This window comes from Astatotilapia calliptera, chromosome 1 (assembly GCF_964374335.1).
Source record: "Astatotilapia calliptera chromosome 1, fAstCal68.1, whole genome shotgun sequence".
Lineage (NCBI taxonomy): Eukaryota > Metazoa > Chordata > Actinopteri > Cichliformes > Cichlidae > Astatotilapia > Astatotilapia calliptera.
The window spans coordinates 31,512,298-31,531,568 of NC_137422.1; the positions used below are offsets into that span (position 1 = coordinate 31,512,298).

At 40.8% G+C, this 19,271-nt stretch overlaps 1 protein-coding gene across 12 annotated transcripts in view; it reads left to right on the plus strand.

The window, feature by feature from the left end:
- The window catches only part of celf6 (CUGBP Elav-like family member 6), a 147,117-nt gene that overhangs the window by 96,608 nt on the left and 31,238 nt on the right, over positions 1-19,271 (plus strand). For 7 of the 12 annotated variants that reach the window (XR_003272806.2, XR_013907887.1, XR_013907875.1 and 4 more), the window contains exons 3-4: positions 1,525-1,573; positions 15,650-15,778. Coding sequence is in view for 3 of the 12 variants with exons in the window: in XM_026173342.2 (XP_026029127.1) it covers positions 1,525-1,573; positions 15,650-15,778 (178 nt within the window). In the remaining 9 variants the exon portion in view is untranslated. The remainder of the gene's footprint in view (positions 1-1,524; positions 1,574-15,649; positions 15,779-19,271) is intronic. The other 5 variants (XR_013907893.1, XR_013907920.1, XR_013907881.1 and 2 more) reach the window with 3 other exon arrangements.

The following is a 19,271-nucleotide window of genomic DNA, read 5'->3' on the forward strand; positions in this document are numbered from 1 at the left end:
TTATTCCAATTAGCAACAACTTAACATATTTATTTGGTTGCTCTGGTCTCTGTCTTCCGCTCACTCTCTGTTTTCTCTGTGTGTGCATCTGTGAACAGCTCCATGGGCAAGCCTTGTGATGGCTCTGTCATTTTACAAAGCTTTGTTCCAGTGTCGCAACATATTGCTTCGAGAGCACATTACGTCCCAGGAGTGTCACCATGTATACAGTTGTCTATACGGGTCCACCAAGTCTATATTCAACCAAGGTCTGAGCTCATGTCAACTGCTGTCAAGTGCTGTGTTGCCTGAGGGCCACAACACCCACTATCCTGCCCTAGCTGACTGATCTGAGTGGGCAGTACTCTGTGCCATTCACTGGCACTCTCATGTTGGACCTGTCTGCATGGCCTAGTTAGAAAGATGGCCAACTGAAGTCTGGAAAAAAAACAAAAAACAAAAAAAACAAACAGAAAACCCAATGCCAAAAATAAAAATACAATACAATGCCAAATATTATGTGCGTAGGTAGCCTCAATAAATAAGGGTCTTCGAGGGCTTAAAACCACTCACCTTTTTTACAGAGGAATAGGGGGATGTTATTTGTATTTTAGAGATCTGTAACACTAGATCAAGTGATTTTCTGTATTAGTATTCAAACTCCAGGGAGAAAAAAACCTGGGGAAGTTTTATTCATGGCAGGCAGCTTTTAATATGTGTGTGTGTGTGTGTGTGTGTGTGTGTGTGTGTGTGTGTGTGTGTGTGTGTGTGTGTGTGTGTATATGTGTATGTATATATATATATATATATATATATATATATATATATATATATATATATATATTATATTCCCATGTTAGCTTGGCAATGTTTTACTTTCACCACACTATGAAATTAATTCCCTACTGTTAACCTTTCAGAAGCTCATAGCTATGCCGTTCGGAGGCTCTAGCACAAGGAGGGTGCTTGGGAAGGGTGGAGTTGGCTGACCAGACCAGTAGCATATTGGTTGTAAGTCACAAAAGGGCTCCTGGGTAGAGATGCGAAAGGGGAGGAGGGGATGCAGGCAGAAAAGAGGGATTGCTGAGGGTCAGGAATGAGCAGGATATAGCTGGTGACTGGGAGTCTGGAGCCAGGAGGGGACAGGAAGAGCAAGGGCCAGCCAGAAAGGACCTCTCCCGGTGGGGCTGGGAGTGGCTGATGTAATAGCATTAATCTCCAAGTGCCATCTGACACCCAGTGTGGCTCCGTCATTGAAAAGTGCTAATTCTGCTGAACTGTGAGGGGAATTCAGGCATCTCTAGAGGCAGTGCCCTGGATTAATTAAACATGCTGGCATGGAGTACTGGACAGATTTATCTCTTTTTATGCCATCTTCACCATTTGATTTTTGTGTTTAGCTAACAGAGGACAAACTCAGGACATTAACACCAGGAACATTGCAACATCTTGCACCTTATATGGTTTCCAGCTAACGTGGGATTTCCCTTTTCTTTCTTCTCACTCTTTCTTTCTCTCCATCTACTTCTTTCCCTTTCTCTCCAGATGAACCGGCCCATCCAGGTGAAACCTGCTGACAGCGAAGGACGAGGAGGTAATTAACCTTCTCTTGGTCTCTGTTGCACCCCCACCCCCCCATTAGAAAACACACACATGTAAAAACACAAATACACTGAAATAGCACTCATGTAATCCCTAATAGTCTGCTCTCACTTGAGAAAATACCAGGAGTTAGTAGACTAGCCTGTAATATAGGTCACTTGCTTCTATTGACTTCCAGTCTGTGCCAGCAGAGGGGCTTTCTCAGGTTTATAGTCACTGGGAGCAGTTCAAAGGCAAGATAGAAAGACATGGAACAAAATAAAATATTGAGAAAATAGAAAAGAATAGGGAGGGAATAATCTTTATTCCTGATTTTAAAGTCAATATTAAGAGGAAAATATCGTCCAAACATACATAGATGAGTCAGAACTTAAAAACATGTCAACTGGCTCAGCACTACGACCGAATACCATTTTGAGGTATCATGATCTAAGACGTTTGGAACATTTGTGGTATAGCCATAATGTGTTTTATCCTAAAATAAGAGCATGACTACAGTAGTTGATAGTAACACCTTCTATCACTCTATGAAAACTCTGCATTACCTCAGATAGACTTATCTACCTACCTATTCACTAACCTGTCTTTTTACTTGTCTATATTCCTATCAATTTATCTGCCTCATTAATAGCATATAATAGCACTGATAAATGGAACCATGTAAAGTTAAATTAAGTAATTTTCAATGATTTCCATTATTTGATGTGAGCATTTCAGTAGAACTCAATGGATATGTCTTTTGCTTAGTACAAAAAGGTATGAATTGTGGTATGAATTAACGAATTGTGATATCAAAACATCACATTCTGCTTTAACATTGTGCAGATTCTTTTGCACAGCTTCCTATCATCGCTAATTTGACTTTCATGGTGATTGACTAGATCATTCTAATGTCACTTTTGACTAACATCACTGAAAATAATGCAGATTAAGTTAAAAAAAAAGATTTATGTGGGCTGAATTTGATCTAACCGAACAGGTCTGTGTCAGCCCCGTGCTTTCATTTCAGAGTGGTGATTTAGACTGCCTAGGTCAGTTTACACTGAGTCACTTTGCTGATTTATGTGGTCAAGTGTTAGTCTGATGGGCCATTTCAATTGCCATACACCCCCCCCCCCCCCCCCCCCCCATGCAGATCTTATTTTTGTCATGGCAGCACTTTAATTAACGGCCATCTAAAAACAGGAAAAGTCTGACCGACAAGGCCTGGGAGAGAGCCAATCGGCATTCTTACCAAGATAAATTGGATCTCTCGGCTTAAGAGGGGAGGATGGATGGGTCCCAATATCAATTACTACCCTTTTCTCTGCAGAAAGAGAAGGGAGATGAACAGGTAGTCTGAATGAAATACAGAAGGCTTTTACGCTGCCCCTGCTAGTCTGTCAGATGAACTTTCTATATAGGAGGACAGGATAGGACACAGCACAGAATGAAATAAGACTGAGCAGACAGGCCCCAACAGAGATATTGAGCGTTAATGGCAACAGGAAGTCAGCAGACAGGCCAGGGAAGTAAACCACAGTCATGGCTGACAATGAAATGAGATTTACTATGAAGGCTTGTGGTTAAAGGAAAATAGACAGCCCTGCTAGGGCTGACTAAAAGTGAGAAAGTAGCGAGGGAGTCATCTGTGGAAGGCTCAGGACCAGTCAGGTACACCAATCCCAGTGGGGCCTTTAGACTGTCAAATCCAGGGCTGAACCAGGACATTTGCACCTCTAGAATGGAGTCACATTTATCACTACCAAGACATCAGCAATTATCTGTCATGGGAACTTGTGGAAGGGTCTCGATTACGTGCCTGTGCAGACATTAGGGCCCATTACTCCATTTGGAGACTCTGGTAGCACTTCTTTTGTGCACAGTGTCCCTGAGAGACGTCCTCTCCCTGGGGATATGGGAGTGTCAGGAGGAGAAATAAAAATCAGTGCTCAAAGAATGGCTGGTAGGGGGCCATAGCACCACACCATAGTGCCAATAGGCTACCGCTGTGGATCATAGAGCACATTCTCTGGCTGTCTATTACAATGGCTCATGCCTACTTTATATTTTCCTTAGATTTTCAAGAAAGAACTTAGCATTGTAGGGGAGCTTAGCTGCCTTTTAATATGTCTCTTATGACAACTATGACAATTTAACATTTACTCAGTGTACTTTGAATGTACTCGGCACCCTGTTTTTTTGTTTGTTTGTTTTTTTGTCAATTGGTCTGTGGTCATTGGAGGAAAAGGCACTTGAAACCTAAGAAAATTGACTTAAAATCCAAAATGAAAAATGCATCTCTACAATAGATCTTTCCATATAACCACTTTACCCTTTCTTTGTCCATCTACCATTTGCAAAACAGAGTAAAGTAGGAGAAGAAGCAAGTGATACAGAAATGGGGATTCAGTACAAGGCCCACAGAGAAATGCAAGAGAGTGAGAGATGGAAGACAAAAAGAGCAAGAGGGGAAGAGACGACAGGATGAGAAAGTTAACGGAGGGTGATGGAGGCAGCTGAGTGAATCTCAGCAGTAAATCATCTCAGAGCCGCCCCATCCCTATCTCCGCCTTGCCTCGCCAGGAATCTTTTTCCCCCTGACCTTGTCTGCTGCTGTGTCTGTGAAGAAAAGATGGGGCCAGATTATCTATGATTGGAGATGGCCATTATCTAAACACAATCTTCGAGCCAGGTCCCACTCCTCTAGCCACTGCTGTGAGACTGGAGACCACACTGATGAGAAGAAAGATGATGGGTCATCCAGCGACACCCTCTCCTTTTATTAACTCTGATAAGATGGTTTCAACACTCTCTTGAAATGCCCAGCAACCTCCATCAACATCCATCAACATCGACTTTTTCACAAAGTGCCACTCAGTACATTTGTCTACACATCTTAGCTCTCCATACTTTTCTCATATTGGAAACTTATACAGTGTCAGAATAATTTCCACCCCTGCACTTAATACTCAGCAACCCTATGTGAACCTTTTTAATATCTTGTCCATGCCTTTTGTCTGTCTGGCTGAGGGGAGTCTTTGTGAATGGCTCGTGTTTGTCTTTGCCAACCTGCTGCTCTTCAGAAGGCTGTCCTCAGTTGGCCAGTGGAGAGATTGACAGGACCTTAAGATATTTTGTGCTGCGCTGTTGTGCCCCAGCCCAGCAGGTTGGGAAGAGTGAGGGCTGCTCACTGAGTCAGTCGGGCAGGCTACAAGGGAGGGGGAGTCTGGAGGCACCTCAAACCCACAGACGGAACATGCACCACTTTACATGCAAATGAACCCAAAAGATCCCCCTGTGCCTCTGGAAAGAATTGTGCCAAAAAAAAGATTCCTGTTAGCAGTTAATGTGTGGGATTTCCATCAAAGTCAGTTATTCTGTTTTAATTTTAGGTTTCAAGGCACCAACTGAATGGCCTAGCTTTTAGGATACTGCATACAGTTAATTTCTCTCAGGTTTTCTTGATCGTTCTGTGTTATTTTTTGAACATGCATAATGGCATTTAAAGCTACCCTCCCTACCCCCATCAGTTAAATAGATGTGACAGCTCCAGTGGCATAAGTAATGTGTTCACAAATACAAAGCCTGTATCATGTACCATCATGCCTGATATGCTGACAATTTAGATGTTTGTTCTCCCCTGATTATTCCATTTAGTACCTCACTATACTGGATAATCCACTTGTACACATCAAATAGGGACCAACAGCAGAGAGGTTTAGTGTGTGGTTCCACATTATTTTGCTCTGGAATGGGGTCTAACTATGTCTGGTAACCGGGTAGGAATGAAACGTGTCAGAAATAGAATGAGGCCTTTGAAGTAAACGCATGCATATTCCCTATCTCAACAGACACCGATGCTTGGTTAGAAATGTTTGTTGTGATATTTGTGACATACTGGGTATCCATTTAGCATCGTTTTCCAATGTGGAGAGTACCATTTCAGAATATTATGTTGTTAAATTAAGAAATATGCCCAAAGAGGAGAAATTCAAGCCTCATGTGGGATTGCTATTTTTGGCTGTTCAATTTATTTTTGAGTTTTTCCCATTAAGTGCCAGATATCCATGGATGTTTTTATGGTTTCTGAAAATTGGGCTGTGCTTAGGCTGTTAGATTTGGTCCAAGTTAATCTTAAGATAGGCATATCAAATAGGCAAACCAAAACAAAAAACAACTAAATACATTTAACCCTAATGCTGACATAGAAATATGATCAAATCCCATCAAACAAAAACCTCAGAAAGACATTTTTTCCATACACATCATCAACATTGAAATGTGAAAGGTGAAATGAATCATTTTCAGGTTGTTGACATTCTATATATTAATACTTTATGTATATCCCTTTATGCAAAATCCCCAAACCCCAAATTTTTCTGCTGATTAGAAGTCTGACAAAAATCTTAATGTACAATCAGAATATGATTCATATATTGATATTCACACATTAAATATTTAAATTTCTTGCAATATAATAATACAGGAAATTACATCTAGTCTAACATAACCTTACCTTAAAGATTATTATGTCCTAAAGTTAGTTAAGAGAAATGTATGGGCTTCAGGTGTGTCCATATATCACTGATCCTGCCTGGTGAGGTGCATCAGTGAGTTGATGACTGTCTCACTTCTGGTGTAAAGCATGGGTCATGTACCGGATTTGGGTTATGGTTACTCCACTCCTGAATCTATATCTGTATTCATACTTAATGATAACTTGTGCAATTGCTCTAGAGTTAGCCTCCAGTGTTGTCTTCCACAGTCCCATTAAGGTCCTGGTGAATGTTATCAGTGCATTAGCCTTGTACAGTCCCAAGCCTCTAAAGTATCCATGTATGGGGATTGTGTCGTAGGCTTTCCTGTAGTCAATCCAGGCAGGAGCTCCTCCAGAATTCCTTTCATATGGGTGGCCTTATAGGGGTCCCCAAAAACACTGGGGTGGCACACCAAAAACAGAATTTCCAGTTTTATTATGCTGTTGTCAAATATAGGTTACTTGAAGAATATGGCAAAGAGACAGAAAGAAGATAAATATGTACATAGTTAATTATGTACGTAGTTAATTTCCTTGACTGGAAGTCCCAACCATCGCTGTAATGATTCTCAGCAGAGCTGAGCAGAAGTAGCTTAAGATTCACTTTCCTAGAATGGAGTTAACTTTAACAGCAAACTTAATGAAGAAAGACAAGTAACAATTATATATTGTAAGATTGTGAACTGTTGCCTGTCTCTATGTTGCCCATGAGATGCACCAGTGATCTGTCCAGGGATTGGCACCAGCCCAATTCTGCAACATGATATGGATCAAATACGTGTAAATAATATGGTAAACAAATATTACCAAGTAATTAGGTCAGTAGTCCTTTCACTGGAAATAAGATTTTTGAAATTTCAAATACCACACAGATACCTTCCTTTTTTTCAAAACCAACTATTTGCAGGTACAAAACAAAAATAATCATTCGCCATCACATTTATGCAAAACAGTTTTATCCGTGGACGTGGGGGGCAGCAAACTTTGGTGGGTGGCCAATTGACTCAAGTGCCAACTCAGCCTGGTCAATGCGGAGCTTCCATATTGTACAGAGACAATTAAATGGCCAGTTTGATGGTATCATGCCCTTGTTGGGATCCTTTGGATCAGGATTCTTTGTTATGTGGACTGGCTCTTGTTCTGGCAGGTTGTTGTGGTGTGCTCTTAAGTCTGCTCTTAGATCCACCAGCCACTTGGTGTTAGTGTTGTGTGCCATCTCTTTCGCACAGATTTTCTTTCTGTATTGCTTATACAGTTTCAACAGTACTGGTGGGTGGGTCTACACTTGTTATGTTATTCCCTTATAGCTGAGAATACACCCTGGATGGCTCTTTGGAGAACAGGTCATTTATTCTCTTGGCCTCTTCTTTTCTGGTGAATCTCTTCCGTCTAGTGGACTTTGAGCCTTTGTTTGGTAGTTTCTAGAGCCTCCATTGTAGAATCGTGTGCTACCTCTTTTTTCATTAGGGATCTGTCACTCATGGTGGCTTTCTTCACCTCAGTTAACCCTCTAACATTCTTCCAGCCTTTCCTGATTTTGGCATGCAGCCTTTTTTTTCCCTCTATGGTTGCTTTCTCCTACATACATCCTTAATAAGTGTAAGTGCTCCAAGTGCTCCTAGGATTACCGTGGGAGACGAATATATGAGCTCCATTGGTTTCACTGATACTGGTAGTGGAGATGGTGCATAGGGGAGTATTCACATCTGCAAGTTTTTCCTCTGATGGGACTTTGTTAGTGAGACAGGGGTGTTGTACTCTTAGTTGGGTGGATATTTTGAGCTTGAGTTGATAGCTTTGAATTCTGCAATGATCTTCATCCTCAGCTCAGTAGATGCATCTGTCATTGCAAGGGGCTGGGCATCATCTAGTTCACTTCCACTGCTCTCTTCTACTAAGCTGTCTGTTGTTCCCACTGCACTGTAGCCCCTGGATCTCCAGCTCTGATATTAACATTCATTGAATGATAATATTACACTGAGCTTCCAAGTGTTTCTTGGTATTTTAAGTGTCAGTGTTAATTCTCTGCTCATTCGTTGTTCCCACATGTGTTCCTTATAACCTGTCTCACTGGATCAGCTGGCATGCTAGCATTCTATCAAGTCCATATTGACAGTCCTTGTACATGTTTGCGTTCTTCCAGTAGTCTACTTTTTATCAGTATATCTTGATTCCTTAATGGCCCAAACATCCACGTCAACATGGGCTTCAGTTATGTATCTCTCACTCACATTAAGAGGAAGGCTTAGGTAGCAACATTACTGGATCTATGTCACAGGCAAGGTAATACACACACACACATACACACACACACACACACACACACACTCACCCTCATTCAGAACTGGCGTTTGGAACTATCTTGGTTTTCATGTGAAGCATGACCCTGATAGTAAGCGAGTCATGGACAAAAGTAAAACAGTATGTCGGATGTGCCACGCAATGCTCAATTGATGGGAACTAGTGCGTTAGCGCAGTTAGCTTGTTAACGTGTTGACATCGTCCAGCCTCACGCACGGGGCGATCCGCGGTAACTTGTTAACGGAGATTTGCCGCGTTATGGCGTTAACGTAATTTCAACGAGATTAACGCTGACAGCACTAGTGGGAACACAACAAATATGACTGCACATTTACACCGACATCATCCTAGTGCAAAGACAAATGGAAGCAGACAAAAACAACAAGCATGCATGCTACAAACTTTACCCGAGTCATTTAGACAGCTGTTAGCACATGATTCTCCTTATGGGGACCTGATATGTTTAATATGCTGCTGAGAATATAGCCCAGAAGAAGCGTATATATGTGTGTGTGTGTGTGTGTGTGTGTGTGTGTGTGTGTGTGTGTGTGTGTGTGTGTGTGTGTGTGTGTGTGTGTGTGTGTGTGTGTGTTCAACACATTTTATGTAACTTTTGTATCTTCTCCTACAGTAGCAGCTACTGAGGGAGAAGCTACATGAAATGTCAAGCAACCTTCCCCACATCTTGTGGATTACTGACTACCTGACAGACAGGCCCCAGTATGTGAGACTGGCCAGTGTTTTGTCTGATTTAGTGATGTGTAGTACAGCAGCTCTACAAGGGACTGTGCTGTTCCTGTTATACACCTCAGACTTTCAGTGTAACTCTGGGTTATGCCACCTACATAAATAATCTGATTCTTCTGCAATGACTGGACATATAAGTGACATTTGGAGGAATACAAAGCACTACTAGGTGATTTTGTGGAACAGTCTGGAAAACCCCAGGTATTGACATCAACAAAAGCAACATTATTAGAGAAAATCAATTACTAGCCTAAAGTTTTCCTATCTACAGAGATAAATCAGGCACCTGCAGGAGTTAAAAGTCAACTTTAACACATATTAGATTTTATGATATACAGCATGTAGTTTTTTGTTTTGTCATAACTACATATTAAGTACCTGTGTACGGAGAAGTTGTGCTTGTAAGCAAAATAACCAAGTTTTTAGTGTTTGTTTATGCAACCTTGCCAACCTAATTTGACTCTTAACAACAGAGAAATAACATTTTAGAAGTATCTAATACCTTCAACCACATTAAACAGGAGAAAATACTCAATACTTTGCTTGTTTTTTGGGTACTCATTAATCATTTTAATTTAAAATAAGTTATTTAGCAGCTAAAATCTAAAATTTCCAGACCTCCACGTTTTATGGTATTACAAAACACTTTTTTTCTTCTTTTTTTTCTAAATTAATTTTAATTTTGTATATAATTTTTTTTAACTAATTGAATTTGTTCCTCTAAATGCAAAGTATCTTATGTAATTCCTTAATGATATTATGTGGCACAATAGGAATGAGAACTGATCAGAATTTAGCAATTCTGATTCTATCATTGATTTCACCTATTGATTTGATTACTTAGTGATTCTCACTAGGTTTTCACTGGGTCCACATTGAGAGTCACCACCATCGCTAAGTGACCTATGTGAAAAAGTAATTGCCCCCCCCCCCCCCCCCCCCCCTTGTTAAATCATGAATTAACTGCAATTAACCACATTTTAATCATGGCTGAGTTCATTTTCCCCAGCTACTCTTAGGCCCATTTATTGCCAGATCTCTTGAATCAAAAAGGCACTTAAATAAAACCCGTCTGACAAATTGAAGTAGGTTAAAAGATCTAAAAAAAAAGACCCCAAAAAACACATCAAGCCACAATCTAAAACAAAAAGCTGAGAAAGAAAGTCATTGACATCTGGGGTCACAAAGCCATTTCTAAGGCTTTGGGGCTCCAGTGAACCACGGTGAGAGCCATTATGAACAAATAGAGAAAACTCAGAACAGTGGTGAACCTTCCCAGGAATTACTCCAAGACTGCACTGACGGCCCATCTAGGAGGTCACAAAAGAATCCATAACAACATCTAAAGAATTGACAAAAAACACAAACATTTGTCACAATTGCCAAAACACATCATGATCTTCATGAGCTCGAAGAGTTTTGGAAAAATCTTCTGATGACTAATGAAACAAAAGCTGAACTTTTTGTAAGGTTTGTGTCTGGTTACAGTAGGTCTAGCATAAAACTAACCCAGGGTTTCATAAAAAGAACACCAAACCAACTCAAACATTGTGGCGGTAATAAGATGGTCTGGGGCTTCTTTGCTGCTTCGGGACCTGGATGAACGGCCATAACAAGAAATCCAGAAGAGGGCAAGGCAAAGTTATTAAAATGCAAGTATATCCATAACACTGAAAAACATTTGGAATGTCAGCAAGACTAGTAATTGTAATCTTGGGTGGGGGAAGTTACATTGCCTTATATCGCCTGGCAGCATGTTATAGGAAGATCTAGCTGTAGCTCTAAGATGTGTAGCAATTTCGCCTGTATTTTTTAAAAATTCATGCCTATTTACTTACGTTGATTTATCTCTATAAGATTGCAAGTTATACATTTTTCTTTAATAACAGGTCTACTAAGTAACTAGAAAAGTTGTAGAAGGTGAATTTGTATTAGTCCCTTATGTAACTTCAAGGGAAATTCAGTCTTTTAAGGGTATAAAAGTATTATTAGAGAGTTAAAACACCGCTACATAAGAAAATGGTACCTTTAACAACAGTGAATGTATCTAACAAGTCACTATTTAGGATTTTTTTCCCTCCATGTTCTATAAATATTTAATGTTAATAATCTAAAATGCTTATTCTGAAAGCAAATGGCCAATTTTGATTTCAGGCATGCCCCAGTAGCATTTACACAACAGGGAAATACACAGATGATTACAAACCAAGTCTAACTCTATACTAAGCAGCAGTTCCCAACATTTTGTGCACCCAGTCTGCACGCCTACATATGCGAGCGTGTCTGGTGGCAGGCCTCCCAGGCAGCAGCGTACCAGCATCAGGCTTTTCTAATGAGTCCATAAGAAGCACAACTTCTTTGTTGTGCTGCCTGGAACATTACTCTGCATTTGAAATGCACCCAGCGGACTAGCATGCATCTTTTATCGTTGGATGCAGCTGTCCGTGCTTTCTGAACACTTACAACTAGCAAGCTTCCCTGACTATACTGCCAACGGGCAATAAGTGATAGAACTGTGGAAAAAAAAGAAATATTTACCACTACACAGGAGCAAGAGAGTAATTCTTTAAAGAGAATATTCACGTTATTGGCAAACAAAAGCAGAAACTTTTGAAAAGTAGACTTCAGAGCAACTGATTCTTTGCCTGGGGAGACAGGCAAGGGTGAGGGATGACAATAAAGGGTAAAGAGAAATATATACGGAGAGCAACAGAGACAAAGGGGGAAAAGACAAAATCTATATGCATATACTGCAGCCTACAACACAAGTAGCACTTTATTCCTGAGAGAGAAGCATCAGTCCTGACAGCATATGGCATCTGTGCAAAATCCATTAATTTTTAATATACCGGGTGCTGAAATGAAAAGGCTTCCTGAGACAAGCAATTGTCAGATGTCAGTAGTGTTTTGATAACTTTTTTTCATCTCCCTTTTTATTTGCATTCATGAAATGGAGCTGTCCACATGCCACCTTACTGTGGACATGGCTGGAGACTGACATGGAGCCATTTTCCACACAATTGCTCCCACTTCCAGTCAAGTGTTGGGGTGAAAAAGGAAAACAGAAATGTATGGAATGACAGTGTGTGTTAGAGGACACAAGTAAGCACTCATAGTGGACTCATTTAAACATCAATTTACCTCTGATCACATGACAACAAGTATACACATACGCCAAAAGGGCAAGAATGCTAACAAGCATGTGGAAAAGTGCTAAATATGTATCTGTGAATCTAGTTTTCCATTTAAGACGTGTTTTAATATTATTTAAATGTGATTTAAATTATGTAAATACATGTCTTAATAACAATGCATGGATTTGTACAAGATATTAAAGTAGTTGTTTAAAGAACAGATTACAAAGGTCTCTTCATAGAAGAGCAGAGAAGTGTTGTAGAGCACAAATGTTCTCCAGCTGTGTGGCTCATCTCCGTTAGAAGGATAAGATGAGCCACTCTCAATGAGAGATAATACAAAGAGGTCAGTCAGTGTAATGATTTTTTCCCCCCACTTTTGTCATCTCAGTCAATTCCATAGGAAAGTCCTTGACCCTCTTAATGCAAATACATGACTACTACACAGGAGTATTTTTTTTTCCTCCGCTTGCCCCTTTTAACAGATAACTCATTGGACTCATTTAGAGTCATGGAATCATCTCCTTGTGCAGAGGGTGCATTACGAGATATTTATTCATATTCATAAAATGCCAATTTAAGGCTTGCGAGTGGCCATAGGAGATGAGTGGGAACTTGCAAAATCCAATAAGAGCTGCTTTGGAGACAGGTGCAAAGTGGACTAATTAATAGCAATCTATACACTGGCCAGGGCATGCAGTGGGCCGACTGAGACACACTTAGGTCAGGCAATGAAAAGATAGCAGCTCCAAATTCATTTTCTCACTGTGGCTCTCCCAAAGGAAGGCTCAGAAGTACACTCACACTTCCTTTAATGCCTTCACTGGGGTGTAATTTATTTTTGCGTTTGCCAGCACATTTGGAAAGTTCATTACCTCGCTCATGGCTTGTTAATTAGCCTTGTAAAGCCGCCATTAGATCTCCTCGGGCCAGGGCCGAGATGAGACTTTTGTCCCAAAACATTAACACACTGCAGGAGGCCTGTAAAACTGCACTCTGCCCATTTAAGTTGTAACAGTGACACCTCAGTAAAAACCTGAAAGATGGAGGGGACACACATGGCAAAGTCTCTTGGACGTGTACCACTTTCACCTTTGGTGCCATTGACAGGGGTTGACCCCATTTCACTCTCTACCACCTGTTCAGCAATGACTGACTGATTCCCAGAACCATAGACGTCTTTACGCCTTTTGGTCATTGCTAAATTTCAGTTGATGTAAGTCGTTGTGGTGATCTCCTCAGGGCTGTCTCTCATTTCCGACCCTAGAGGTCCAACAGGGGAGACACATTAATGAACAGTAAAAAAAATCAGACTCAGCTGGTGGGTTTAAGAAATCCTACTGTGCAAGGCGTGACTATAGGAACATGAACTGGCACCATTGCTACAACACCAGCAGTGGAGACCAGCTACCGTAGCCTTATTGATTATGCAGGTGCTCATTTGTGTGGCCAAGCGGCTAGCAGGCATGTGTCTCATTTGAACTTTACAGGAATGGAACAGGATCCGATTTCCCCGCTGCAAAAAGGAAGCCCTGGTGCTTTATTTTTAGAACAGCTGCGTCTAATGGGGCCTGGCAGGTACAGGAGGCGTCACATCTGTTGAGGCCCAGGTGATGCTCTCACCCTCCACTCCTCCTCGCGCCTCACCCGCCCCCTACCAGTCAAATGACTCACGTTGAAGATCAACAGTGTCATTTCCAATAAACTCGTTTTCCTCTTCCTGCCACTTTCCATCAGTTCTGGCGATAGGTTCTTGCTAGTAGCCATTTCATTCCACAACACGGTGGAATAGGAGATGCATAATGTAAAAGATGTAAAGAAGATGAATGCTCTGTCTAATGCCAGGGCACCAGGAAGATTAATTAGAAAAATCCAGCTTTCTGACTGGCTAAAGTTTAGTGGTATAGAGCCTATACATGTGAATGTGAGTGCCTCCTTCTGGATATCAGCTAGGGCACAGTGAGACTGCTAGGTGAAGTTGCCCTTCAAATGTAATAAGGAGAATCCAATAAATTTGCTGAGGAAATGTTTGATGATAAAGATGTTAAATCGTGCTTGATTTAAGGTTTTGACTGTACAGTCAGGATTGTTTCACATTATTATTATTATTATCATTCACACAGGACTTTTTTCTGACTTTGTACAAACAGTTTGATAGATCTGATGCCCTGATCTTTCCAGGATTCACGTCTAGTGCTGATATGATAGCTTCATTTTTTCTGCAGTTGGCATAGGTCTTTTTGAATTTCCTAATTTTCCATTCATCCATCCATTTTCTCAACCATTTATCCAGTTCAGGATCGTGGGGGGCTGGAGTCTATCCCAGCTGACGCTGGGCAGTAATATGAAGGAGACTATTTAATTGCACCACAACAGCATCAACAGAAATATTTTTCAGTACTTTCTGCTGTGTTTAGTACTGTGTTCATTCATTTTAAGGAGACCAATTCTGTCTATATATTGTGCTATATTAATTTATCTTGTACTAGTTCTTATTTGTGGGAAATTAAATGAAATTAAAAAATGGCAAATATAGGAACCTGTGATTCAAATTATTCACAATAAAATCCTACTAAATCACACCTGCCATTGTTTTAATGGGCACTATCACTGAATGTGATCTTATTTATTCATTTAATTCTTTTTAATTCTTAATGTCTCATAGCTTTAGCTTAATGTAGCTTCCCAAACTTAAGAATCGTTCATGGTGATAAAATATCATGAGCTGAATTGTCATTTTTTTTCTTTTAAGTATAGTACAAATAAACAGGAACTGGTAGAGAAAACAATGAATAGTGCACAATGAAAAACACTCTTTTTTTTAATACACTGGATTTCAAGAAAGACCTTTAAAATATAAAAAAAATTTCATATTATTCATTGGCGACCCTTGACATAGTTTACTCATGTGTAATATAATTCTTATGGCTTTGGTGATGAGAAAATGTAATAACATGTTCTTGCTCCGTGTTCCCTTTCAAGTTTGCAACCAGGCGATCTGACAGTTTCTCTAGCTGAGCAAAACATTCCTGCTCTCTTTCTACCTCTACCTGAAACCCACACCGCTCCAAGCGTCATCTGTATCAAGCATCACTGTGGCAGACTTGAATAGCTCACTGGAAACAAGAATATATCTCCCTCATACCAGGGTGGGGTAGCACACCACAGAACAATAAGATCAACAGCAATAACAACAGCAGCAGCAGCCACAACAACACAGCAGACTGCTGATAAAAGGGGGGTTTGAGTTTCACAAGTTCCTTTCAGCTCTGCAGAACGGTGCCATCAGCTGTACCATATCTCTCTTCTCTCCTCTATTCCACCCTCCCTCGACCCTCTTCCTTCCCTTTTCTCTCTTCCTATCTAGAAGACAGGAAGCTGTTTGTTGGGATGCTCGGCAAGCAGCAAAGTGAGGATGATGTCCGGCGGCTGTTCGAGACCTTCGGCCAGATTGAGGAGTGCACCGTCCTCCGAGGGCCTGATGGGGCCAGTAAGGGTCAGAGCCCACACACCTCCAACTCTTTTTTACCCCCTTCTTCCGTTTTTCTTAGTCCTTCTGTCTTTGTGTTCTATTTCACTTTCTACTCTTTACATTTTTAGCACCATGCTTCACCCATGGTGCACTCATTGACATTGTCTATAATCCTCCCTTTTTGGTTTTTTTCCCCACTCTCTTATATGTCGCGCAAGCGTACCTTTCATGCATCATTGTCACTGTGCCTCAACACATTCTTCCTCCCACGTTCTTTTTCTCACTACTTTTTGTATTTTGTTTTCTTTTGTCCTCATGTCACCTTTCGCTTCTTTTTTCTTTCCTCCCCGAACTTCTTCTCATGTTGTCTCTTCATCACGGCAGCTTCCCTCCACCCTGTGCTTGTACTCAACAAATACATCACACAACACCTCGTCTTTCTGCTCACCCCTCTCCTCCTCCCGTTCGTCCTGTTATCTGAAAAGCAGAGGGGTGTAATCATGTTTGTTTCCCACATTCCCATCATCCCTCCCCAGAGACACCATTGGACAATAATGCCCTACTGTAAATAAAGCAGCCAGGCTCTGGGTTTTGCTGCCGTCACTCACTGTGCGGCAAATTTGCCTGTATTCGGGAACAGCTTATGCATTTTTGTCCGTGGCTTATATGATATTTGGTTAACAGAGCATGTTCAAATTAAAGATGGCTGTAAAATATGTGATGAAGGTGTGATTGTTCACAGAGTGCAAAAGGCTCCTAATCAAATTTTGATGGGTCTCTCTCGCTCTCACAGCCAAATTTGGAGCAATAAAGCCCACGATATTGCGCTGAACCTCTACCATCTTTTCTTTTTGTTGACTGTGATTTATTCTTCTACATGAAGCTTCTGAATGTGTGTGAGAGATGTGTGGGAAGGCAAAAGAGAGAGGATGATAATCTTGCAACGCCTTCTGAGTATATCAAAGAGAAAGCCTGGCTATACTGAACCACACACCTATCTGTGTCTACATCTGTTCCCCTCACTGTTAATCCCGGGTCTATTGCTCTGCATTGCCCCAGCAGCCCAGTACCTTTCCTTCTCCCTGCCTTGTTTCCTCTTTTGCTGTCTCTTTCTTCTTATCTGACTCCCTCTCTTTCTGTCTGCTCAGATGCCTCAAGCTGATTGACAGCACATAAAATGAAATAAGGCCGGTGCTGCTGTGTCAGACAGGAGCTAGTTTTCTCCCTCATTCGTGCTTTCACTTCTTTTCACCCTCCTGCACCCCACACCTCAACTCTTTCTTTGTCTCTCTTCACATGCCATACTTTCCCGCTTTGTTATTTGTCTCTATTATCACAGACTTGATCATTCATTTCTCTTCAAGTTTCACTGCTATGAAATGGAAACTGTAAAGTAATGTTAACTATGAATGCCACCACCAGACAAAGGTCTCATATATAGGTATCTGGGCCTATCAGTCACCGTGCAACAGTCCTATGCAATCATTACGGGATGTTACGGCAAATTATTTTGCCAGGCGCCTCGCTCGGGATGAGGTTCCCGTAATTTGAATGAGACAGACCTTGAAATTGACAGTGCTATCTGTTCCATGGTAGAGGCTTTGTCCCCTGTTGATGTAAATTTATGCTACTCAGAGGCTTTTCAGCACCCCTCTTCACCCAATAAAAAGGCCGAGAAGTTTAACATCCATCTCTCTATGGCGCTGCTCCTCAAAGTACTTTCAAAGTGCAACACTTGCTGCCAGAGTTGAATAGAGCCCCGAATTGTCAGGAATAATAGAGAGATGGCTTTTAGGTCTATAATTAAGTTGTGTTATAAATGTCACCCATCCAGAGGGATGGAATTCATGCATACATATTATTACCCCGGGAATTCAAAAGGCAGTGCAGATCCTCTCGCTTGAAAGCAATACAATCTCTCTTTTTCCCTTTTCTCCAACTCATTCTGAGCCATCAAATTCAAAAACCCAACAGTGCACTATAATTTATGAGGCTGTAGCACTTCCCAGTTCTTTCGAGTTGTTGTGCTCCGTGTCCCTTTACTTTTTTTTAGGTCAGCAAAAGCAAAGCTACAGACTATTTTTTGATGGGAAATTTTGACAACATTGTATGTTCAGCATGACTTTGGTGATGGTGTATGCAAGCCCCGCAGTTAAGAGTCTGGTCTGTCTGGGCTACGTTGCCGGGATCACTGTGACCCTGGCACAATATATGCTGGCCTTGTTAGGGAACAAGCAGCGAGTTATCTTGCCTTAGAAAACTAGAAGGCTTTTTCGAGAAAAAACGGATCCCTTTTTATTTAAGCTACAAAGGTTAAATGTGTTTATTCTTCCAAAAGACAGAGCTACAGTCAAATGGTACACAGTAAGTTGATGTATTTCAGCTGGACAAATGAAGACCTTTCCTGCCACTTCCCGGAGGGGGGTTCAAGTGAAATAAAAGGGTGCTAGAATGCTATGACAGAATCAAGGGCTTGTTTGACTTATCACTTTGCCTCTGTAGATCTATACAGCTTTGAGGACACTGACAGTACAGAACACATGGCCTTTACTACTCACCACATTTTCACACATAACAGTTTCACGTGCTAACAATTTATTGTATGGCTTGAAAGTGTGTGCAAAGCCTGAGGTAAACGTGGAAATTGTCCTGCCACAGTTCTATCTATTTGATTTTGTCAGTAAATTATTAATTTGTTTGTTGGGAAAGCAAAGCTGACTCCTGAGAGGTAGAAGTGAATGGATTGCTGCCAGACACAAAAAAGCTCCTGAGCCTACCTATTAGTGTTTGTAGTTTAAAAGAATCATCACTCCTTTGGTCATGTAGAATGAATATATGAATGTGTGTAACTATTTTAAAACCGATATCTGCAGTTCACAAGAAACCAGGGATTGAACCCAGGAAAAGCCTGACTGGTTCTTTGACACTGCTGCTACTCAATTAATAAAAAATGGGGAGAATTAATCCATGAGTTTGTTAATTAGGTATCTCTTGACTTAACACATGAGCTACCTGAAGGCAAGGATAAGAATAGGACATAACAGAATACCCTGTGCAGTCTATGACAACCATAAAGCTTAGAGAAATAGCTCTTGTTTCATTTAATGGCTTTCTGCAAAATTACCACATTTCAGTTCCACTGCATTTCAGCTCACCAGCTTTCCCTTTATGATATTAATATAATGCGTGTCCTTACTGAGACCATACTAACAGATACGCTTTAGTCGTGCAGCGTTCCAAAACTCACGTTGTAATACTATGCAATATTATCTACTTCAATTATTTTTAATATTATTTGACTTTTTAATGCAATGTGGCTCCAGAGTAATGCTACCAAAGCCTGCTTCCTTGTCTTCTGGCCAGCTTTTTTGTTGACTTTTCTTTTGTGTATTAACTATAAAACAGATTTAAGATGATTTGAATGTCCCTTGAGCAAAGCACCCCCTCATCTGAAATTATATTCGAGGAAAGATTCGGTTAGATAGGCAGATTATAATGCTATGCCTTTGTCATCATA